The 25,610-nt window shown below is 36.6% G+C and overlaps 1 protein-coding gene across 3 annotated transcripts in view; it reads right to left on the bottom strand.

The window, feature by feature from the left end:
• Ets65A (DNA-binding protein D-ETS-3) overlaps positions 1 to 25,610 on the bottom strand; it is a 91,231-nt gene that overhangs the window by 11,740 nt on the left and 53,881 nt on the right. For all 3 annotated transcript variants that reach the window (XM_074094476.1, XM_074094468.1, XM_074094484.1), the window contains exons 5-6: positions 18,107 to 18,178; positions 1,672 to 1,719 (exon numbers count right to left, since the gene is read on the bottom strand). In XM_074094476.1, the coding sequence (XP_073950577.1) occupies positions 1,672 to 1,719; positions 18,107 to 18,178 (120 nt within the window). The remainder of the gene's footprint in view (positions 1 to 1,671; positions 1,720 to 18,106; positions 18,179 to 25,610) is intronic.

Here is a 25,610-nt window from a genome sequence, read left to right as displayed (position 1 = left end):
CAATTAAACCCGTCCAGCCGTTTTAGCGTGAATAAGCAACAAACATACATACACCCACAATAGTAGATTGTACAACAAGAGCATAAAACGAGCCATTTCACCCAAGACCTTCATATAGCCACCCGAGCCGGTACGGCGAAGGGTGGATAGACACGTCGAGAGGAAAATGTATGTATGTATGTATGTATGTAAACTCTTTATTGTACAAAAGAAAATTAACAAAATACAACTGACAAACTTTAAGATACTTGTACAAAGGCGGACTTATCCCTTAAATGTGTTTAATGCTCGAGTTTTAAACTCTGCTTTTCACTTCGATTGCGAGATGAAGTACCAAAAGAGGAAACATTTTTCACTTACTAGGTAATACCTTTTAGTTTTCATGCATTGTTAATATAATTAAATATTTAGTTTTATTATTTTATTTTGATTTATTTGGTTGATTTTTAGTTTTATACAAATTAAAAATTATTAAAAAATACATTGAAACTTTTGTTGTTTGTGGCTGTCCAGGCCTGATTACCTTGGTCTTAGACGAAGATTTTACTTTATGCACTAGAGCGTAAAAATACATTTTATGTCGCCTAGATCCAGCATAAACACGAACTTTACGAGCACGAGAAGTGAAAAAATATTTGCAAACATTCGTATTCGTAATATTAACAGGAATTACTAGGATTAAGTTTATAGGGCAATCTAGGCAATGGTAAGAAACATGGCTTGTCTACTCTCTGCTTCGATCGGCCTCATAATTGTTAACCCTTGAATGGGGTCCGCTATCGCGATCTCGCGTGCTGGGGCCGCGTGAGACTTGGCCACCCCACTTTCTCGGGGGTCAACCTGCGGGTCACAGTGACCACTTTCACCTTGCGAGATCCTCGTTCAGGTTTGAATAATGAAAACTTTAATTGTGTTTATTTTTAGCCATTTTATTGGACGACAGTTTTGGATACGGCTGCGAAGTTTTGGATCTTGTGCGTTATCGAGTGCTTGTGTTTGTCTTTTTAACCCCCGACGCAAAAAGAGGGGTGTTTTAATATAAGTTTGACCGCTATGTGTGTCTGTGTGTCCGTGTCTGTCTTTGGCACCGTAGCTCGTAAACAGGTAGACTGATTTGAATGTGTTTTTTTAATTGAAGCAGGTTTTCTAGCGATGGTTCTTAGATAAATTTCTTGTTTTATCAAAAACGGTTCAGCCGTTTTTGAGATATTGAACTTTGAAGTCACAAAGTCCGAGGGTTTTCTAACTTTTTTAGCAAGGTACGAGTATGGTTTTAGTTCATGGACGTATTCAGACTTGAGTAACTCCAGTGGCTATTACTACCTAAGTAGATGCTTACTTACAATTAAATCATATAAATATATATACCTGTGCCTTTTTATATTAAAGTAAAGAAAAGTAGGTACGCGTACGCTATACGTTACTCCTGTGAAAATGTTACATCGATTTGTTAATCCGATTCAATGAGAAAAAAAAAACACATTCAGAAACGCTTTTGAATAACGCTTTTAGATTGATGACTTTTTGTTTTTTTTTAGGCTTTGTTTTGGGGACACACACATACATTGTGTCGTATAGACAAAGCTGTTCAAGTTGTGAAGAGCAAGGTAAAAAAAGGTACATTATAAAAATGCGTTAGGATTGACCTATTTAAATAAAATTAAGGATTACCTGAATTTGCCAGACGACTACTTGTTGGTCCAAACATTTGGTATGGATCTGAAACAAAGAAAATCTTAAGTGCTTCATATTACAAAACTTTATTATGCAGAGAACTCTCATTAATACGATTGATAGCGAATTGCATTTCGATAGAGCAGAATGCCATTCAAATGATACTTGCTTTTTAATGGGATACAAGGCAAGTTTACTTTTCTAGAATATTGTGTAAGTAAATATTAGAATAAATTACTTCTTCAGCGGTTTAGTGGCAACAAAATTACAAACAACCAATGAAACTAAGAGCTGCCGTCTTACGTGTTAAATTAAATTATCTAAAGCTTGAATAAGTAATTTCGCATGTCAATTTTCTTTTTTATAAATAGTAAGTTTAACATTGTGAGCCATTGACTTTTGTGAGCATGTTTTTATGTTTTGGGAATGTCCTGCAACTTGTACATTGGTAATCTTTACTAGTTAATCGTTTATGTATGTATCATAGTTGTTTTTATTAGGTTAGGTATAGTCGAACAAATTGAATCATGACTCAGGTTGGAACATTTGTTCTACTAATGTCATGTCGATATCTCATACATTTGCCAAGAAAATCATAGTGAAATTGATTATTAAAAGGTTCGAATGATTCAATTTGTTCCACTGTACACCCGAACCATTCTTGACAAGCGAATTTATTATGCCACTTACAGTGAGAACGTTCTACGGTTGGTTAGGAATCAAGTGGTTCGACTGTACGGTCATGACATGATCGTTAATTTGGGACCCGTTTCGTGAAAAAATCCTTTGAATTGTCATACAAAATGACAGATATTCGATCTTAAGTGGGTCCCAGATTAATTGTTTGTCTGTTTATTTGACGTGAGACCTCACGTGACAGAGACATAACGTGAGACCGGCTTAACGGATTTTGATGTAAACTTTACTAATCTGTCAAAAAAATCGCCGGCCAGGTTATAGGCTATAAAAATTCAACCCCCAAAAGGGGGGGTAGCCACTACACTCGAGTGACGCTTCTTAGGAAGGAGGTGCAGACTTTTTTTCAACGACTTCGAGTATCCTACCAAACTAACAGATAGCGCTGAAATTATACGTTGTGACATGAATACGTGTATGAATACTGAGGAAGGATTTTGCCAAATTAACTCAAATTTAGAAGAGGGTGTACGGATATTAACAATTTTAATTGAATAATTGATTTAATAATACAACAAAATTAATAGGGCACATTAGGCAAAGCTCTGCGCAGGGGGCGACACTAGCGCAAACCCATGATAACGTCAGTTCCTTGTCCGTTCTCTTTATATTTTGTCGCCATGACAGATCATGACCAAAGAGTATTAACCTATAGAAATCATGATAACTATTTATTATTTAGTTACAAAATAACATAATATTTTACATCGATAGTAACGATAGAGCTATATTTCCAAAATTGTAATTGAAATAAAACGATATTATTGTATAATTATTTAATATACTGTAAAATATCATGAATGAAACCTAATCGTAATTATATCGCATTCATTTTCATACGTATCGCCTCCTTTAGGCACTTTAATAATGACTACAAAGGTGGGTACTTAAAAAAAAACGGCCGTTTGCGGAGTAAATTTCAAATGATTTGGGGCTCGCGTTTTACACGCGTTCCCATGCCTTATGCTTTCCTGTATGTAAAATGTTATTCTTTGAGCATGATACAATAACGGGCATTCCTATCTACCGTTGTACTCTGAGTTTATCTCTCCGATTTGAACAAAATTTGGGAGGTAAACTGAGTCCATGATGCCCCAAAATATTGTATGGATGTGTCCGTTTTCTTACGATTTTTTTCTTGATAATTTTCGTTAACAATTTTGGGGACATATCTGGGGACCCTGTTTTACAGCTCGAATCATGGACCGAGTCTACCTCCCAAATTTTGTTGGAGTCGAAGAAATAAACTCAGGGTACAACGGTAGATAGAAATGCCCATAGATGTGAAACTTAGTGGACAGGTTTTTCAGTTGATATTTATCCGCAGTTTGAAAGGATTTTTCGAAAATTCCATGGGATCGGTGTGACATTTAAGTTTGTATGAGAAAATCTCACTAAGTTTAGGTAGAGTTATTCACGATGACGCGTGCCGTTATTCTTATTACAATGTCATTAATATCTAATTTTGACAAAATCACACGTCTTCGTGGTAAGGTACTTCGTGGCACTAGGTAAACACTCGAACCAACTACCGTGACCGTGACCCACTATATGAAACCTTTTCGTAGAAAAACTCATAGTGACATCGTATTGCTTGACAAGGGAATTTATTATGACACTTAAAGCGTTTTCAGATTATCCGATCCGAGATCGGTATCGGACACCGATACGATATCGGGGCAAGTAAAATGTATGAAATATGTACCTGTCTTTCAGATTATCCGATCCGATATCGGATCATATTTCATACATTTTACTTGCCCCGATATCGTATCGGCGTCCGATTCCGATATCAGATCGGCTAATCTGAAAACGGTCTTACTGTGAGAAGGTCAAAGGTTTACTAATGTTTCGGAGAAAAACTTTTGGCCACCTGATCCATTTCGCAACTTTTCATTTCCTAATAGTTTAATATTTCTGAAACCATTATAAATATTTCAGGATTTTTATAAAACTAACCTAACCTAACATAAAGGGTTCTACACGAGGGCCCTGAAATAAATCCTGAAATATTTACAGTATTAGATTTGCGAAATGAAAAGTTGCGAAAAGGCAGTACCCGGGACTCGAATGGTTCGACTGAAGGTTCGACTGTACAATGGAGTATTGTGTAAATATCGAAATCTACGCAGACGAAGTGGCGGGCAAAAGCTACTTAGTAGTAGATATATCTGTGGATCTCACAGTTCACGCCTATTATACATAGGCCTAGACAAGGGTAAAGATAACGGTGGGCATGGCAACCAAGCCAACAACAGTGCCGACCGAAAAAAGACCGATAGAGTGCATAGATTGCATTTCAAACAGCTATAATGAGAATGGTAGGGGACCTGCAACTATCTGAATTTGCATAGATAGGCCTGCGGTTAGTTCTGTTCTGCCTACTGGTAGTTTAGGAATACAGCTCGAACTACATACCGGGACGACGAAGATTCTATCCATGGACACTTTTTCTGGGTTTAAATGAAAAAAGTTATCAGTTAGAGGCTGTTCTTTATGTGCTTTATGTGAGTGCTATTTACAAATCACGAAACCCTAAGAGAGACCTTTTAGTTTTTTTTCCAAGGGCGCTACAGAAAAACTAAAATATTAGATACATTTTGAGGCCACAACAGATCGCCCCAACGTAGTTCATTTTACATAACATAAAAGCAAATAGCAGTGTATGCAAATTATCGTAATAATTCTCATTCTACAATGAAATTGAAACAATAGCGTTCCCCTAACGAAAGTTTGCGCCTTTGTTAATATAATAATAAAACAGTAATTGTTAACGACACTCGAATTAGCTTGTGGACTATAAAATGGGGTGCACGTGACGAATCTGAGTCCATTAAATTGTACCGATAGCGCATTAGTCATTACTTGAAGGCGGAAAGACTTGTCAGCATACCTGATGTAAGTTTTGATTTAAGTTCATCGTCTCTATTGCTAGGCACACGCCTCCGTCAAAATAAGAGAGCTTGGGAAGTAGTTCTCACGGGTCTGACTAATTTAAATTAATATGGGTTATTACTACAGGCGATTGCATAAAAAGCTAACCCGTAGTCAGTCAGAAGGTAGGTACAGCTGACATTACACTCACCAATATCTGACACAACAAAACGTGTACAAATATCTGATACGACTATATTTCTAGGGCCGATATGATAGGACGTGTCAAATATTTTTGAACGCTCCGCTGTGGCAGATAATAATGCAGACGACTGTTACAGACAAGTACAAAAAATAGTATTTGTTTGATAATTTAATAAAAAACGAAAAATCAGACTCTCGTTATTCGTTGACCTTAACCTGGCACCTCGATTTTTTTGCCAGACATATACAAACATAGGTAAGTAATTTAGTTATTTACTACGCGTCAGTTACTTTTTACAAGGTTAGAAAAGTTACTTGCAGTGATTATTTATTTGTTTGTATATAATTTGTTAAGGTTAGTTCTTACAAGTCGAATTTCACCCTTATCTAGTGATCCGATTAACATGAAATTTGGTAAGCATAAGTATGTAAGTAACTCAAATGATAATTAAAGTATTGCTGATGAACACAGAAAAAAAACCTGTTAAAAATTTAAGACTTCGAGTAGATAAAAAAAGAAAAAAACCCGAACAAAATAGTGTGGTAATGATATTGTGGTAATGTTCCACATCATTGATATATGTAATGTATAGAAACTTATGCGAATGCATCATACGATATTACTTACAGGTTCGTTATTTATTATGAATTCTCGTTCAACCGGCCGACTACCGGCGCTAATAATGACGTGCCGGCCGGCACACGCGAACTCTGGTACTTTTCATACAACATTACAATATTTTTCTTCATACCCCATTCGAGCAAGTGACGACTAAATAAGTGGGCTACTTTAAATGCGATATCTATGTTTATTAGAATTTACAGCCGCCTTATTTTTGCAATATCTTCATTCCACAATTTCGTTGTGTACAAGCTTTCGATTTCTTTTATCATTTTCGACTGTCCGTGGTATAAGTGTAATTTTTAATTTTGTCCTCATGATAAGTAAGGTAAAGACAAGGTAAGACGCCGTTTATACACATTAAAATTTAGATGTAAACTACTATACTAAACCATTAAAGAAGTAATTGATGTGGTAGTTACGTTAAGAATACCTAAAAGAATATCGTTAATCACTGAGCTGTCAAAGTATCATTCGCTAGATGAAAGATGAATTTGTAACCACTCGAAGTGGCTCGCGTCGCCGTGACTAAGCTTCGTAACAAAAGACACGCTTGGAATCAAAAATGTTCACAATAACAGTTAAATCGAGGGTGGTTAAATGGCTCCGTTGGAGGGGCGAGGCGCGATATAATCGAGATGATTATGATAAATGACTACTCTTACGTAGGGGGCGATTGCGAGCGGGGCTGCGCGTAGCGGGTTCCCGGACCACCTTTATAGCTGAAGCCGCTTAAGATAACACTAACAAGTAAATGTTTAAGTAATAGCTAGGTAGACGAATATATTATTATATGTCTCACATCACGTCACCGAATCACATCACCTACTGGATAGATTCTCTTGAAAACAATGATTCTCAAGAATTGTATACGACAAACCACTTTCGTTATTCCTATTTGTGTTTTAAGGTGTTTTATTTATTGTTTCATGGAGAAAACTGAAGCTGTTTTTTTTACACACTCGCTCTAAATGGGGCCCTATATGGAAGCCAGTCAAAGCGTCGGGCGATTTGTGATTGGCATTAGAATCAGGACGAGCGGATTAAACGATTGTATCTATCAATGCAATTACTATGACTGAAAATTGACTTATTTTAGATATGTACTTTGTTTTTTTTTTAATTTGGGCGTATTTTAGACTTAGAAATTCAATACAATTTAATTTTATTCCAGTTATGTATTACATTAAGGTATTTTGCTTCAACAAAATAATAATGCATTCATAATTGATCTCATTTGGTATTACATACAACACTTATTATTTTATTTATTAAAAATTTGACAAATTGATTAACCCAGATCATAAACATCGAAGAATAGGTCTGCTTTGTCAAATTTTTAATAAATGAAATAATTAATGTTGTATGTAATACCATAATGGCATAATTATACTCACGAACATTGAATTAGGTAAGTACTCATAAGTCAAAAGTCAAAATATCTTTATTCAATTTAGGCTATAAGTGCTTGACTTATGAATGTCAAAAAAAAATCTACCACCGGTTCGGAAAAACCTCTGTTGAGAATAATCCGGCAAGAAACTCAACAAGGTATATTTTTTTAAAACAGATTTACTATATTATTAAATGATATCTATACATCACAAGTATTTAACACAGTAGGTTCGCCATTTGAAGGGATCGCTAATGCGGATCGGAATTATTTCCAAATACCCCGGGTCCATGATATAATCATTAACTTTATAATACGCCTTAGATATTAATGTCTTCTCGACAATAGATCTGAATTTTGTATCCGTTTCGTTTGTAATATTTTTAGGAATTTTATTATAAAAACGTAGGTATGCAATTTCCCAGAAACGACTTTTTGGTTTTAGCCAGCCTGTAAGATGGAACTTTAAACTTCCCTGTGTTTCTAGTAGCTTTTGGGTTATCGACGTTAGTGGGTAAATGACATATGTTCTTCCTTACATACATGATTATTTCAAAAACATAAAGTGACGGCAGGGTTAGGATTTAGGATACCTGTTTCTTTAGAAAAAAATCTTAAAGATTCAAGCGTCTTCAAATTATAAATTGCTCTAATTGATCTCTTTTGTAAGATAAAAATCGACTAAATGTCTGCAGCAGATCTCCATAAAATAAGGCCGTACGAAATAATGCAATTAAAGTAAGCAAAATACACCAACCGTGCCGTCGTACTGGATTGATTTGGTTAAAATTCTATCTAACTGGCGTTCACTCTGGCATCGCATCTTTATATTAATGAAGAAAATGAGAAGAATTTTTTTCTCTGCAAACATATTCTGACTCACACTCACTTATTTTTTATTCATTAGGAATTCCTAAACAGGCCAGATTTTAGTAAAATTCAGAAAGAAAGAAGAAGAAAGAAAGGTTTATTTTGCCTCTATAAGTACCACCTAAAACTAAGACTAGAACTAGCACACACAGTGTTTTTCACTGTTTAACACTGGTTTTCTGTGGAGCCCAAATTTACTATTTTTATTACATGTACGGTCGGTTCCCTAACTTATGTATCCACTTTTTCATACTAGTTGTATAGAGAAGTGGATACTTATGTTAGGGCACCGACTGTACCTATCTCCTAGGGTTAGCTGTTCATGAGATTTCACTAATTTAAGATTAACTTTTTATGTAGGATATTTAAACTGTTCTTTTTTATTATTTTTCTAATATTCAAATACACTTTCAAATATTCTTTTTCATAGAAGCCTTGTTCTGTCTGTTGACAAACACAATACAAATCATGTTAAAATTAATCGACTAAATAGGTAGGTATAAGCCGTTCCGAAGTGACGCATAGGAAATACATCCATTCGGAAATAGATTTCTTACTTCTGTCCATTGAAAAGGTTGCCTGGACGAGATCGCTCTGAAGTGCTAAGGCCACCTTTTGATTTCCTTAGAAAATCTCTATACAAGTACATGTGTTTTCTGTACCTACTATGTGTTGGTGTTCAATAAAGAGTTATTGTATTGTATTGTATTTTTTTTATTTGTTTTTGTCATTAAATAGTCAAATATTCTTAGGTTACATGTTGTATGGACCCGTTAGATTCAATTTCGCAACCTGTTCTAATAAGCAGGTAGAAGTGCAATTTACAATGATCACGGAACAGCGTTTTATGGGCTGTCGACATAAAAATCGTTTGACACCTGTACAGAACGTCAGAAATCGAGTTATATCCCGTGAACTCCCAAATAGAATTCTGGAAAGTGATTACGTTTTCAATTTGCGATCGAAATTGGTAGGACGAGCGGCCCGCCCGGTTGCCTTCTGTTTCGAGTTATACCTTGTATGATTCTTTTCGTATATTTGCTTGAATGGTTTTCCCGCTTGATTTGTTGTTATAACCGTGTGTGTTGGATGGATGTATCAAGTTTCTGAGATGGCGGGTCTGTATAAAACAATGCAATGACGTGATGAGTACATACATGAGTTTATGGAAGTTCTATTTGTTTTCATGTGTCAGACACGCAGCCTACCGAAAGCCGCTATCGTAGTAGATGTGCACATAAGTGCATTTTGTTATAATCTCTTCTAATTTAAAAACAGAGTTGATGAAAAGTTTTTAGATAAACGCATTACTGTAAGTAATACATTCCCAAATGAATTAGGTATAAAAGGAGCTTTTTTATATTATTTGAGCCTTAGTAAGTTTGATTTTAAGTTCACATGCTTCAGCCCTCAAATACGGACAAAACACGCTTTCACCTTTCAATTCACTTTTAAAAGTTTTTATTTTTCAACTCCGATATGTAGAGTAAATGTTTAATATACACTTAACTCGTTGTGTCACTTCAAGTTTGAACTTTATATAAAATTATCAGAAACTAGCTGCTGCCCGCGGGTTACGAGTATGCACATACCTTATCCTAATAGTAACGAACACAGAAAAAATAATAATTATTCAATTCGGTGTCGTCGTTCGATAGTTATGCGTCATTAGACGACCAGATGGCCTAGTGGTTAGAGAACCTGACTACGAAGCTTGAGGTCCCGGGTTCGATTCCCGGGTCGGGGCAGATATTTGTATGAAAAATACGAATGTTTGTTCTCGGGTCTTGGGTGTTTAATATGTATTTAAGTATGTATCTATCTATATAATTAATTATATTTATCCGTTGCTTAGTACCCATAACACAAGCTTTGCTAAGCTTACTTTGGGACTAGGTTAATTGGTGTGAATTGTCCCGTGATATTTATTTATTTATTTATATATTTTCTGCATATCTAAATTAATGCTCCTTTAAACTCAAGGGGTTAAAGTTATTTTTTTTATTTACTCTGCAAATCCCTAACAAACAACAGTGCAAAAATATAAAAAACTTAAGAATAATGTATTAAGATTATTGATAACGAAAATGAATAATACGTTATAGATATTATATTAAGGATGAATTCATTTTATTATGCATAGTCCAATTAGTTTTTAAGTTTAAATCTGTTGGCTAAATATGCAAGCATTTAAACCGTTACTTGACAAAAATAAAAGATAAAAGAAAAAACCGCGGTGCATTTTTTTGCTATTTGAATTTTAAACAGATGTCCATTATACTCCTATTGAGCGTTCGTTGTAATAAATTAATATCGTTTTTTTCCTTGCATTCAAAGTGGAAAGTAGAGTGTTTAACGCGAGACTAAACAACCATAATGACATGACCCTTGAACTATAGCCACCCTCGCTCTGCTCGGGTGGCAAAACGTCTCGTGTCATTATGGATTGTTTTAGCCCCTTATCGAACAATCTAGTATTATAGATCAGACAATGGCATAGTACGAAAATGTAAAGCTATCTTTGACCTCTTCTGTACAAGATAATAACTCTCCCGCAGCGAGGCTATGCTCTGTCGCGTCCCCGCGTCCGCCGGTCTATACATTCTCACAGCAAACACGGCTCCCTCCGCTGTTTGCTGGACCTTTCGTGGTAGCAAAATAATCAAAATGAACTGCGTGAGTGCAAATATGGGCGAACACACTTCAAATAAATAAGTCGGTGCTACGTGCACACCAGGCCCCTGTACCACAAAAATTACAAGTGCTACGAATCGACATACTTAATTGTAAACTTTCTCATACAAAAAGTGGCAATTATGTAGAATTGTAGCTCTTGGAACGTTTGTGGTACAAGGGCTACTAGGAAAGGTTTAAAGGAAGTGGAGTTTTAGACATGTTTTCCATGGGATGAAAAGCGTGATAACTTTTAATGAGCGAAATACACTATTATGATTGTTTTTTTGGAGTGTTTTTGTATTTTTTATTTCAACTCCCAATTTGTTATTTTTGCGGTGATTCCGCTGACCGCTGGTCGCGGTGTCGCTTCTTAAGTGGCTAGTAAAGGAAAAAAGCAGGCTGAAATGTGTGGTGCATGGGAGAAATTTGTGTCTAGACTCCTGTCCAGTGGTAGTGTAGGGGTTATAGCACGCAGCATGGAATGCTGAGGACCTGGGTTCGATTCCCATCGCTGGTCTTTTTTTCTGGGTTTTATCTGTGCATCCATGTTTTAGTTTGTGTTTTCGAAATACACTAATTTTCCATGTTTCTCCGCTACAACCGTGCACTATGGCTACGTACCTGCGATATGCAGTTTATTATCAAATTAGTAAATATGTAGTTCGAAACGCGTCTCTGTTTTTTGTTATGTAGCGTGCCTGTATAACATGCGTGATATACATATATAGGTTTTAGCAGAATAACAAGCTAAATAAGTGGAGTTAACTGATATTAGGTATTATGGGCTCCTGCCAAGTAAAACCTCAATTAATCAATCAAATCTCAATCAATTTTAATTTTGTTTTTTTTTGGGATAAAATGTTGAGGGTTCTGTTCGGAGCAATAATAGCTGATAACTAGAATATAAGTAGTAAGTTTATTCGTCTCACGGGAGCAACTATCGTGCTCGCATTATGTTTTGTAGGTAAGTGAATCAACCAGATCGCTCCCGACCGAACCCCTTCCCGGGCATTATGGACAAGTGATTGCTGCACACCAAATGAACCTTACGATGTTAGCCTTTTCTACTGTAATTATGCGTCCATTACCAGCACTAATCTTGCTGATAGAACTCACGTTCAACACGCACAAAGCGAATTACACTTTAAGTGCACGCAATACAGTGTCTTATGTAATGACAACAAACCCTTGCCGACAGGCTGGTATTTTTTAGACGAGAGCAAAACCGTTCTTATTACTTTAGCGTTAAATCCAAATTCGTGAGTCAGGCACGAACGTACGCCAAACGACACCGTAATCTTCTGATTTAGGGTCGAGTTCCGCTCGAACGGTCTGGCTTGTTGTAGGGTGTAGCTAGAGGCTTAAAGGAGTTTAACGCGTGACGCACAAAAGGCCAAATCACGGCCCTCCCGACGGCGTCAAAGAGCGAATTTGTATTCCAATTATGACACCACCATAGACATCCGTCGATCAATAATAAAACCGGTCACTTTTCGTACTGTAGTCTTAATGAATGTATAACCAGCAACAAGATAGCCTCTGGACATCGCATGTTAAACGAATAGATATTGTCAACACGCCTGGCTAAAATATCAGATAAACGCTGCCGCCCGAATGTCCGGTCAGCTCCGACCACTTCCGCGAGCCTGAAATATCACCGCCCTCAGGATGCTACTCTGCAAAATTCTAACATTAGACGTCCAGATATTGTCTTGCTGATGCATTTAATATCGCGGCCTTACTTTACACATGGTTTCTATATCGATTTTCTTGCAAAAAACTAATATTAGACTTCTAAATGTTGTATGGTCTATCAGTGGCGCTAGTAGCGGCGTGGCTCCGTAGCAACTCGATTGCCACCCAGGTTGCCGGTTACTTTGCCATAATCGACAACTTGTTAACGTTAACGAGAAAAAGTTGGGTAAAGGGTAGGGTGTACCTCTAGCTGTGAGATATTGCACCCGAAAACTTCCTAGCTCACTTTTTTCTCACTCGCCCTTAATTTATATTTAATTTTCATGCCGCGCCACTGTGGTCTATATTCATGATATAGCTTGGCTCATTTGTTGCCTTGTGGTATTTTATTAACCGTCCACGCGCCTACTAGTAGCCTTGAGTCCAGAGGTCGAGATTATCAGAAAACTTCCTGTTCGTTCCAAGTAGTGTCGTGTGTTGTACGATGACGGCACAAAACAAATGCAATGCCGACATTGTAATCGGACGGACGCTGATAATTTTATGTGATGTGTCTGTCCATCACTATGTCGTGGCCGAAAATGGCGAACCTTTAAGTTTGTTTACTATGTGCCCGAATAAGGCTGCGTTTCCACATCCTCGCACAGCACATCTCTGGTGGAAACAGCTGAGCGGAGCAAGGCGAGGTAAATGAAGCGTTTCTATTGGTTCACCGAAAACACTTTTCTCGCAACACATCCTCGCACATCTCTGGTGGAAACGGAGCCTAAGGCTGGCAAATGCAAACTTTGTTTTAAAAGTCCCATTACAGAACGCGCAATGTCCACTACCATGTCCACATGTGTGATTACCAGCCTAGATTCTTCAGATATTTAGAAAACCTCGTGTACCAGCTCTTTTACTACGAATAGCTGTATTACTCATGCTTTCTACGCAGGAACGAGATATAGCGAGTAACATCATGTTAGCAATCCTGTCGAACCTTTCTCAAGGTCCTATCACCCGCAAAACATGCAGTGAATATTGCCTGTTGTCGTTTTGCTTTTAATGGAACGCTGTGTCAGCCTCAGCCGTGTACAAGTCACCATCTAAAATAAAATAGTATCTAGCAGACAATGAAGCTTCGTAGTGGAGGCCATAAAATAATAATAAAAGGATAATTAATCGATTTCAGTACATTACTGCCGGGGCCCCCAGTCGCAGTCGTTAGTGCAATTTCGAGGCCCCTATAGCATTAGCTATTTGATTGCTATTCGCCTTGCCCCAATCTCGGATTCAATAAAGTCTCCCCGCAGATGTATTTTGACATTTCTATTTGTTAAGACATATGATTATTGGTTAGTAATTGTTTTGTGCGATCAATCGACCGTGTGGAAGCTGGAATATGATAACGGAAGAATCGAGTTTAAAAGCGATGTAATATAGTGGATTTATGTCATTTTTCTGTTAATGGGACGTTGGAATTTTTGGGCTGTGTTGGAAATATGTACAGATACAAGTTATTGCTGTAGTCAGCAACAGTACAGTACAGTTCACCAGCCAGCACACATCAAAGCCATCTGACACAACAATCCATGTATAAATATATGACACGACTCTATCTCAAGGGCCTAGACGTGTCAGATATTTTTGCACGCTCCGGTGAGGCAATGCCGGGAAGCTGGATAGGCAGAGGGACTCCACACCGGCGGGACAGAAAATGTTAGCTACTTGTAGAATAAAGCACATCTTAGCTACTTAAGAAAAGAGGTAAATAGACCTGAATTTTGCGTTATACGAGTGACTACGAGTAGAAATGTGGAAGACAAGGGTTGCAGAGACAATGTGACCGCGCACGCATACTCGTGGAAATAATATTTTGATTTCCTTGGGTTTTTTACTTACCCTTGTTTGCAGGGTGCGCTGTTTGCGTTGACAGCAGCGCTCTTTGGGTGGGTCTGATCAAACGCTAAGCGAACGTATTTTCTTTTGATAATATTATTTTATAGAGGAACAATTATAGCTCGTGTCAAGCCGTTATGATCGAGGCATTAGTGTAATGGATTTCTTGACACTATGCGTGTAGGTAATATGGTTTATTTTCGGTGAGCCGAATAATTCAAGGCGTTGAATGTTTAATAATTATGTAGAATAATATCATGATTTTGGAATAAGTAAAACATATTTTAAGCAGGAGGTTTTCTCTGTCATCTTTGGTTTCGTTTTGAAATACGTAAGTGACTTGTAACGTTGCATGCCATACAGCCCTGAATAAAGTAACCGGCACGCACTCGATTTGAATAAATATCGGAATCTGTGTTTCGAGGCGCCTTCCCTTTTGCTTATAACACTTCCACCTGATACCGATCACGAAGTTTTGTCAAACAAAATCCCGTGCGTATTATGTAAATAACTTTCCGAATACTTTAGGTATTATGCTGACTGTAAAGAGTTCGAAAACGACACGGTTTATGTTTTATAGATATTCGTTTCATCGATAAGTCGTTCTTCTTTGTTAAGCGAAAAGCCGAAAATCAGGGCTGTCCCCACGTCGTGTAACGCGTAACCTAACACCGTGACCCCTGCGCTGCGGTCGCGCGTCGAGAGACACGCGCCTGACACGCGAGCAAACACCAATGTTTTCTAATGAAATCGAGCCCGACCCATTCGTGGCAGCGGCGCTCCGTCACTCTCTACTTGCCTCCCGTTTTGTACTCTCCCGTCTTTGTTTAGTAAAGCGCGTCAGTTTATGCCATCGCCTTTCAGATGTAATGTACTTAGCTAATTTTCTACGATTTTAAAAGTAGAACCTACCAGCTCGAGTATCCTGATGAGTATGAGGCATAAGTACATAGATCAACTTAAGTACGAAATATGATTCAAAATATCCACGCAGTCTTACAAAGAAAAATAGTTGCCGCACCGTCATCTCTTTGAACAATCAGACATTGTTTTGTATTCAAATCGTTTGAGTTTAACATCAAGAGAGCGATAAACGGGGACTGGTTTTGCTATTGTTTGCCATTTGTTTATTTTTGTCAAATTTAGGACATGTTTATATATTTTAGATACAGCTGCAGCATGTCAATGAAACAAAGTCAAAGTCTCATTAGTCCCACTACTCTGAAGTACTTACAAAGTTCAGTAATTCTGCTAGTTAGTTTAGACTAAACGTGAAGATACCAACTGAACAGTCATAATATAAATCCGTCACGTACTGAAGTGAAACGTAGACCCTTATTTCGATGGCTCTCAGGGATATACGCTTAATAAAGTACTCCTTCGTCAGTGCCGCAATTAGTCGTTAACCGTGCCAAGACTTGGTAATCAATTATAGATGGAAGATACATTCCTTGGGTTATTCAGTTTTTGCTGAAGATCGATTATTGTAAACCTGTCTCATTAAATTGCAAAGGCAATACGAATACAAAAGCTTCATCTTTAATAATATTACTTAACCTTAAGTGGCGTGAAAATAAAGAGGCTATTTTACCCAGCAGTGGGTGGACGTGGGCTGATTTGATTGATTGATTGAAGCTTTCGTGAGACATATTTGAATAAGAATAATTTTATACAAACAGATATTTTTTTTGTAATTTTAGCTTCATCCTTTTTGCTATCTTGGAATTTAATAGTGTGAGCACAAACTTATATGGAGTGCGAGTAAAAGTAAGTTTAGGGTCCGTTTATGGATAAACTAACTGTTCCCCGCTACTTCGTCTGCAAAGAATCCTTTTATCACCATCCCGTGGGAACTATGGAATTTTCCACGATAAAAAGATTATTATGTAATTCTCGAGACATTATTAACTGTATCCATATAAATTTTAATCTATATGTATATATAGATCCATCATTGCATGATTGAATAACAACACTGTTATTGCATTTATAGTATTTGCAGAATGTACCTTATTTAACAATTGTTTATTGTTTTCCGAAATATTTATTGGTGATGGCATGATAGAAAGTAAAACTAGCGTAGCATCACGCACTAATTTAGCATGCTCATACCACGGTAAAGCTCCGCGCTACAGAAGTTACATTCAAACATTTCTACAGTTGAAAAACATCCGCTGGCTCTTCACGGGCTCGCGACCAGCTTTGGGGTCCGAAAAGAATATGTTTGGACACAATAAAGGCCAGACACAAATAAGCTTTTATGTACCCTGGGTAACTGACCGTGGACAACAAACAGTAACGGCGAGTGTTTGGCGAGCGCCCCGCGCCGGGACGGTCACTAATGGCCGAACAAAATTTATAGTTCGTTAGATACTCTCAAGTTATCTTTTCTTGCTGTGAATCGAAAAATGAGAATAGGTATAGGAAGACTTCCGATGTGGCGTATGCTATACAAATTTAAGTAACTTGCTTAAATGTTTACGCACGCGGCTTTGTCCTTTGTCCATGGGCATTTCACAAATTCGTTATTTGTCTAAATAGCTCGTAAAGGATTGACGTCGCAAAACTACTCTATAATGAGGGTTGGGGCTGAGCAATGATGTTGATGAATCAGGCTATCGAGAATTTTATTTAATAAGGTAACAACCAGTTATAAGTTGTTCAGCAGTAAGGACCCAGCAGCTGGGTTTATTATTTTACAGCCGCATCGTATATCAGTACATTCGTTTATAAATGTATCTAGACTAAGGGCCTGTTTCACCACTTGTCGTCTAACTTTAAGTGACGGATATCAGCGATGCCGTCTCTGTTTGTTTTGTCTGAATAAATAAAGACGGCATTACTTTTATCTGACACAAGGTAGTCGACAAGTGGTGAAACAGGCCCTAACTGTAACGTCTGTAACAATATAGACAAAAGAGCGTATCATTGCATTCCTAGTCATATTCATAATCATCATATTCCGACCAGCTATAGCTACCAATGATGCTGCTGTCTGTCTGTCTATGTGTCAGTATATTAAAACCCTTTTTCACTTCTCATGCTCGTAAAGCTCGTATTTATGCTGGATCCAGACGACATAAAATGACTGACTGTGCATAAAATAAAATCTTCGTCTAATACCAGGCAATCAGGTATCAACAGCCACAAACGACAAAGTTTCTACATATATTTTTTATATTTTTTTATTTATATAAGACTAAAAAAATCAATAAAAGAGTCATTAAAAAAGATGTTTCCGTAGAAATTGACGAAGAATTCTATACTAGTTGTCATAGAAACTGTAAGTTTGATATGGAGATAGTTTTTATAGGACAACCAATGAGAAAAATCTAAAGACCCTAACTTTTACGTTAGTAACTTTTGCTTAGGGCTCAGCCAGAGCCAGCTCAGCTCAGAGGGGTTGTGCTAACACTGGATGTTCGTTCATATACCTACATATTTGTACCGAACCCTTAGTATGTGAGTCCGACTCGCACTTGGTTGTTGTTGTAGATGGGTCATGTACCTATAATACTTACCGGGTTGACGAAGATGTGTGTGGGCGTCGAGGGATGACTTTGACATAGCGGATAACGAGTTGGTGCCATAGCCTGAAACAAACGAACCGATATAGAATACAGGGTGGATGAGGACGATGGACCTTTCCGAAAACGGGCGATAGTTTAGCCTTAACACTATATTTTCACTATACAAACTATGTGAATATTATGTAGCCGTTTGCGAATTTCAGCCTGTTAAACATTCATACAAAAACCGGCCAAGAGCGTGTTGGACACGCCCAAAATAGGGTTTCGTAGCCATTACGAAAAAATTAAGTAATATTTTTCTAAGGATTTCGTATTTTATACTTACGGAATCTTCCAAGTTTATGTATATTTTATACCTTAGGCTGCTATTTACTCTAAAACTACTAATAATTCTCAAGCAAACTTAACCGTTATAGTTTTCCTTGTAATTTTGATATACTTAACTACCATCATGAATTTTTTCAAATTTTTCCACCCACTGGTTTAGATTTTAGAGGGGAGGGGACGCTCGATTTTAATGAAAATTTGCACTTTAAAGTTGAATATTTCGCAAACAAATCACTGTATCGAAAAATCGTCTTAGCAAACCCCTAATGATTTAAAAAAAAATAGAAAAAAAATCACCCCCACTTTACGTCTATGAGAGGTACCCTAAGAAAACATTTTTTTTGAATTTTTTATTGTACCATTATGTCGGCATAGTTTACATATATATCCGTGCAAAATTACAGCTTTCTCGCATTGATAGTCCCTGAGCAAAGCCGCGGACGGACAGACAGACAGATAGACAGACATGGCGAAACTATAAGGGTTCCGTTTTTGCCATTTTGGCTCCGGAACCCTAAAAACTACTTGTTTAACCCTTAGCATGTGATTGGGGTCAATGAACTTACTTGTAAACAAACTTTTCATTACAGGATATTTTTAGTTTTTTTTTGTCGTTGATGCATACGCTGCCTGCAACGCCTTTTTCCTCGACCTCTTTTATCGTATCTTAGTTTACCTAATTGATAATAGTATATTACTGCAGAGGGCGGGAAAAGTCATTTCGTGGATGAGTTCAATAGATACGAAAATTACAATCCACGAAATGACATTCCTGCCGAGGCCTGTATACTGCTTTTCCCCAAATATGCGAGGAAATAAAACGAAAACATTATATTTATTCGACCCAATGTGTTTATGTAACAATAGAATCTACCTACCATCTAAACAAAATTAACACTTTAAGGGGCTGTTTCACCATCCATTGATTAGCGTTAACCGACGGTTAAATGTGATGCCGTCTCCGTCTATTCGAACAAAACAAATAGGGACGGCATCACACCTAACCGCCGGTTAACACTAATCAATGGATGGTGAAACAGCCCCTAATAGTAATAAAAGTTACTGATAAAAGATGCTGCGCTACGAGTTAGGAGTTTGTGGTGTGCCCATTAGGATAGTTTCATCACTACTTGTAGAACTCATTTTATTTTCGTAAAAATAACACGGCAGAAAATCTTTGACAAAATGAAATTCACGTTCCCGCCTCAATTTCGATATTAAAGTTTTGGGTCTGAATCGTACATTTGGTTCCGCATAAAATATAGTAATCAAAATAAATGGTACCACATAATGAAAAAGGTTTGTGCAACGAGGTAAAAAATTCAAATGTAATTTCGCACATGAATTAAAAACTCAGAGGTTGGGGTTTGAACTTCTGCTTGAGAATAAAATCAAAATAAATGAAAAGAAAACTTATAACATTAGTACCTAAATATAAATATACACTTTTACTTTTAGTTAAAGCGGCAATTCCTAAACGCACAACCTTCGATCATTGATCGAAGCGCACAACATTAAAAAACATACCTTTGTTACAAAATATTTAGCAGTCCGAGAAGATAATTAAGTCTTAATACACATAATCATTATTGGCATTAGCTAAACGCAGAAAACAAAGTTTTTTTTAAATCTCGGGGTTTGTTGGTGACTATTGTATAATTGGCTGGCTGTTTGGTGAATTTTCGGTCTTGGATAAAATTAAAAGTAAAAAACCTACAAAATAATAAACACTTCCCAGACATGTCCGGGAAGTAATGCCACTTTTTTTTAAAATTTATTACCGCATCCACGCATATAACGATGGACCGGGAAGGTCGATTTTTCCATCATGAATGAGAACATTTCCGAGCAAGTTGGAGAAAAAGATTTTACACTGTACAAAATTATTTTCTTACGAATAAATTAAAATTATGCTGTTGGGAAGGCAATTTCATCCAATTTTATGCTTCAAAACGTGCATGAGAAACATTTACTAAATGAACATTATTGTTTAAAAAACACATTTTGTTAATTTACGAAACTCTTTGCGTTATTGGACATCGACAAGATTCATTTGATGTTGGAGATGTCATTAAATATACTTAATGTCATTCTTCAAATAAAAATACCTTTGTTAGAAGCTCGTGATTATTTAAATTTGATTTAGTTATACGCGACGTGCAACTATAGCACGGATCTCACGTGTTTCTAGATTTCATCCTGTGAGACTCTGTAAAAGATAGTGTGTACAAAACGGAATGTGACACTGCGTAAGAGATGCGGATACTGCTTCATACTCGTAATAAAATAAACTTTTACTTTCTGTATTAAATATTTTCATTCTTTCTTCTTTAATGCGTTTATCGTTGCCCCGCCAGGAACAAAGCAATTTTTGGGGATAAGCCAGAAATACAGCTAGAGTTACTTTTGCGTTAAATAATTATGCCTAGATTATCTAATACCAATATCGTTTATACAGTGAGCTAAGAAAAATAAAAACCGGGTAGGCAATAGGCGGTAAGCGATCTCTTCTAGGCAACCATTTTTGTACAGAAACGAATAAATTCAGACTAAAGTTGTAGTGGAAAAGAAACTAACAGGAGAAACGAAAAACCAAATTATATAAAAATAAGGAAATAATGCAAACAAAACAAAAGATAACAAAGATGGATCAGACAAAGATAAGATTAAGTTAGTGACAAATTTAAGTTACGTACGACAAAAGTAAAATAAAATTGGCCTTATTGAAGATATTTAGGTATTCATTTAATTACAAAATCCAACTAAATCTGATTAAAATACGATTACATGACAAATATGAAAAATTCCGTGTCTCGAAAATCAATTCGTAGATAATACTGGCCATTTGTTCCACAGCAGTAGATAATGCCTTCGGCTACAAGGGGGTCACTCATTTTTCAAAATGGAACCGTACCTCTTTGGCCTACAACTTACTTTCAATTTGATGTTTTTGGAGGAATTGGATTGTCTCTTTGAAGTCTACAATCAGATTTCACGCATTGTTAGTGTTAAACCAACACACTGGAAGGATCCTTTGATTCGGGTGTTTTTTTGATTCCATGTCTCTCGGTGTTTGATTTTTAGGGGAACAGGCGGTGTGATACTGACAAGTATTTTGTTATAAAAATATCTGTCTTAAGTATGTACATACTACTAATTCAGAAAACCATGCGTTAATAGTGAAATCTAGCAGTTGAAATAAAAATTATCGTATTTAAAAAAAACCCGTGGAAATTCGCGAAAAATACTTTGTTGCATCAGTTGAAATTTAGGGGTTTATTTATCCCGATCTTGTGGTATTAAAGTAGCCTGTGTGTTATTCTAGACGTCTAGCTATCTATATACTAAATGACATCCAAATCCGTCCACCCGTTTTACTGTGGAGGAGTACCTAACAAACGCACGCACGCTGCACACACGCACATACTCACGAACTTTCGCATTTATAATTTTAGTAGGTTCGAAATTTATAATAATAATATGCTATTTATATATTTATCCCAATAGGGAATAGCATGGAACACAAATTGTCCTTAATAATTTATAATAACTAATAATAAAAAACGGAAAAAAACGAATGATGTAAAAATCATCAATATCTGTTGAAAAATAAGCAAGATAAGAGCGATTGACGTTTGCATGCCATCTCTTTATAGAAAAATTAAATTTAGTATGAACTTACTATGGCCGTCGTACCATATGACGTCAAATTCTATGACGGAGCTCTCTGTCTAATTGACAATTTAATAGGTCCATATCTTCGTGATTTTTCTTAAATTTAAAAAAATATTTTTCACTTCTCATGCTCGTAAAGTTCGTGTTTATGCTGAATCTAGGCGACATAAAATGACTTTTTATGCTCTAGTAAATAAAGTAAAATCTTCGTCTCTCTAAGACCAGGGTAATCAGGTTTCAACAGCTACAAACAAAAGTTTGTATATATTTTTTTAATAATTTTTAATTTATATAAAAATAATATTCAATTAAAATAAATCAATAGAACTAAAAAAATAATTTTAGAGTACTGCATGAAAAATAAAACGTACATAGTATTTTTTTTATGAAATCCATTTTCCCCTCGACGTATCTATCCACCCTTGCTCGCCGTGCCGGCTCGGGTGGCTATATGAACGTCTTGGGTAAAATGGCTCGTTTTTATACAATCTACTATTACAGCTCGATTTGTTAAACGATGAAGATATTGACCAGCAGTGGTGTAGCGGTATAGCACGCGGTACGGAATACCGAGGACCTGGGTTCGATTCCCAGTGCTGGTCTTATTTTTCTGGTTTTTCTGTGCATCTATATTTCAGTTTGTATTTTCAATTTCGATAAAGATATATTGAACAATAAAAAAATACTTACATATTCTCTATTACTAAAGCAAGGTCGTCTGTAGCGTGGCTGGTCCTTAGCGTCCCGCGTGGCATCCATCATATGAAACTTAATACTTGTGATATTGGCCACGCACAGTAAAAGCACTATCCACTATATCTTCAAACGAAATAGACTTACAAGATATCTGATTTCATCATTTTTTTACTATCTAGATTAAAAAGTTTTAACGTTTACATTATTTTCACATTTAACACGTAAATTTTTTGGTTTTGTTTAGACGAGCCACTTGATTAACAGTCCAACATTTGTCACTTCTTATGCTCGTAAAGTTCGTATTTATGCTGGATACAGGTGACATAAAATGACTTTTTATGCTCTAGTGCATAAAGTAAAATCTTCGCCTAAGACCAAGTTGTTAATAGCCACAAACAAAAAAGTTTCTACATACAGGGTGTCCCAGAAGTACCACGTCACAGTGACACCAGAGGTATTTGAAAACCGTGCAACTTTTACTGGGGTCATGTTAGGTTGGTTAGGTTCCTCTTGAGCTGGCCTACCTCTGGTGTCACTGTGACGTGGTACTTCTGGGACACCCTGTAGATTGTTTTTATTAATTTATAATTTTTGTACACCTCGAAAAAAATCAAATCAATGTAAATAAACCAATAAAATAAAAAAATCATAATATTATAGTAATGCATGAAAAAAATATTTCATTTCCTTGTAATCAAAGTGAAAAGCAGTGTAAAGTAAAACTAGCATTAAACCCATTTTCCCCTCGACGTTTCTATCCATATGAACAACAAGCTATATGAACGTCTTGGGTAAAATGGCTACAATCTACTATCTTTCCATATTATGGTTCATTTTCAGTTGTATAACATTATCATTGTAGACGTTGTAGACATGTGACAACCTGCCTCATTGTTTGTCTTCTGATAAAATAATAAAATAGAAAGATGACCGAGTACTTTATTTAAAATACCCCGCACTCCAATATTTCTACAAATAAAAACTTGCATGTTCCAAAATCGGGTAAAGCAAATCGGCCGTACAGTTTACTCAGTGGTGTGATAACATTTCTAAGCTTACGCCCCTTTAAAAACACAAATTTTAACCGTTGTCTGAGGGCCCGTCACCACCACAAATTAAATTCTCATTACACAGGATCAAAGGAGGTTCGTGTCAAAACTATTTGTCAAAGGCGATGGCTGGAACGAGCGCGTGCAAACAGAGCTTGGCCAGTAATGAAATTCGCTGGAGAAGTTCCAACTTAATGAGGACTGTTTTTTTGAGCTTGCCTTAGGTATTACCAAGTATTACATAATAATTATGTAACCTACTATTTTTTGTTGTTTGAACAAATGGTCTTAAAATTTTCTGCTTTAGATATCTTAGTGATATGTTGATGCGGCTTTAGGGTGATTGATTATGTTTGCTGTAGGCAGTTGTCACTATGCCTACGATGGTCATCCTACTTAATATTATAAATGCGAAAGTTTGTGAGTGATTGAGTGAGTATGTTAATCCTTCACGCTGAAACGGCTGGACGAATTTGGATGAAATTTGATATGTAGATAGCTGGACATCTGGAATAAAATATACGCTACTTTTTATCCCGGTATTCCTACGGGATAGGGATAAAATCTCGAAATAACAACCACTGAGTTTAGAGTAAATATTGAAATTTGGGATGGTACTTTTTAATGCAACGTCAATGAAAACAGCACGATGTAATTTTTGGGAATTCCTACGGGAGTTTTGTAAAATCCCAGAATCTCAATTCAAACGCTGTATCTAATGATTTAAACGTGCAAAGTGATAAACATTTAAACTAAATAACTTGCATGTTTTCTTGCAATACTTCTTGCACCTTTGGGAGTATGCATGCTTGCTTGCACTATTTCTTGCACATTTGGGAGTATGCTTGCTTGATCTGTTGTTTACATGCTTGCTTGCATGCTCGCTTGCAAGCTTGCTTAGATGGTTGCTCGCATGCTTGCTTGCATGCTTGCTTCCATGTTTGCTTGCATGCTTGCTTGCATGCTTGGTTACATGCTTGCTTGAATGCAGCCTTGAATGCATGTTTGCTTGCACTATTTCTTGCATAATTACATGCTTGTTTAAATGCTTACTTGCATGCTTGCTTAATTGCTGGCTTCTTTGAAATTTTTATGGTTCACGCGAGCGAAGCCGCGGGTAAAAGCTAATATCTTCAATTACATTCTTTGATTCAGCTGATTTGTAGTTATAGTTATGCAATGCTTGATGCACCTCAGCCTAAAGTTTGGGATTCAGGTAGGTAGCCAAAAGTAAAGGGAAAGCTATGTAAATGTAAGTAATCTGGATCATCGAGTGCGTCGTTTATTCAGTGTTGTTGTTATTGAGCTGTGAGTTTTTTTTTTTAATAGGTACATAAAAAATATTTATGTGAGTTTACTTAGAAGTTGCAGCCATGACGTTGCTAGATCAGTGTTTGTAATATGTACCTAGATCAGTTTTTTTTATTTCCGATAGCAAATTTTTTAAGCGATTTGTGTACACATGCATACTTTTATTGAATACAAACAACAAAATCCATAAAAAGTCAGTGAAAAAATCCAGATCATAACTTCTGATTGTTAGCTGGAATTAAATTCTCTTTTATCCTCGCTTCGCGTAATATTCTTCGCGTTCTCGCTTCACAGAATGCAAAACAATAGGGTGCTCAGAATTTCCCTCCGGGCGCCTCAGGCGATTTTCCTCGTGCTCTATCTGCCTCCACTTTTCAGGATGTTTATAAGAGTAAGCGGGACGGAGAGTGGTGGATGGAAGCCACTTTTAGTTAATT

Source organism: Choristoneura fumiferana, chromosome Z (genome assembly GCF_025370935.1).
Source record: "Choristoneura fumiferana chromosome Z, NRCan_CFum_1, whole genome shotgun sequence".
Lineage (NCBI taxonomy): Eukaryota > Metazoa > Arthropoda > Insecta > Lepidoptera > Tortricidae > Choristoneura > Choristoneura fumiferana.
Note: the sequence above shows the minus strand (reverse complement) of the source record. Positions and strands in the feature narration are given on the sequence as shown.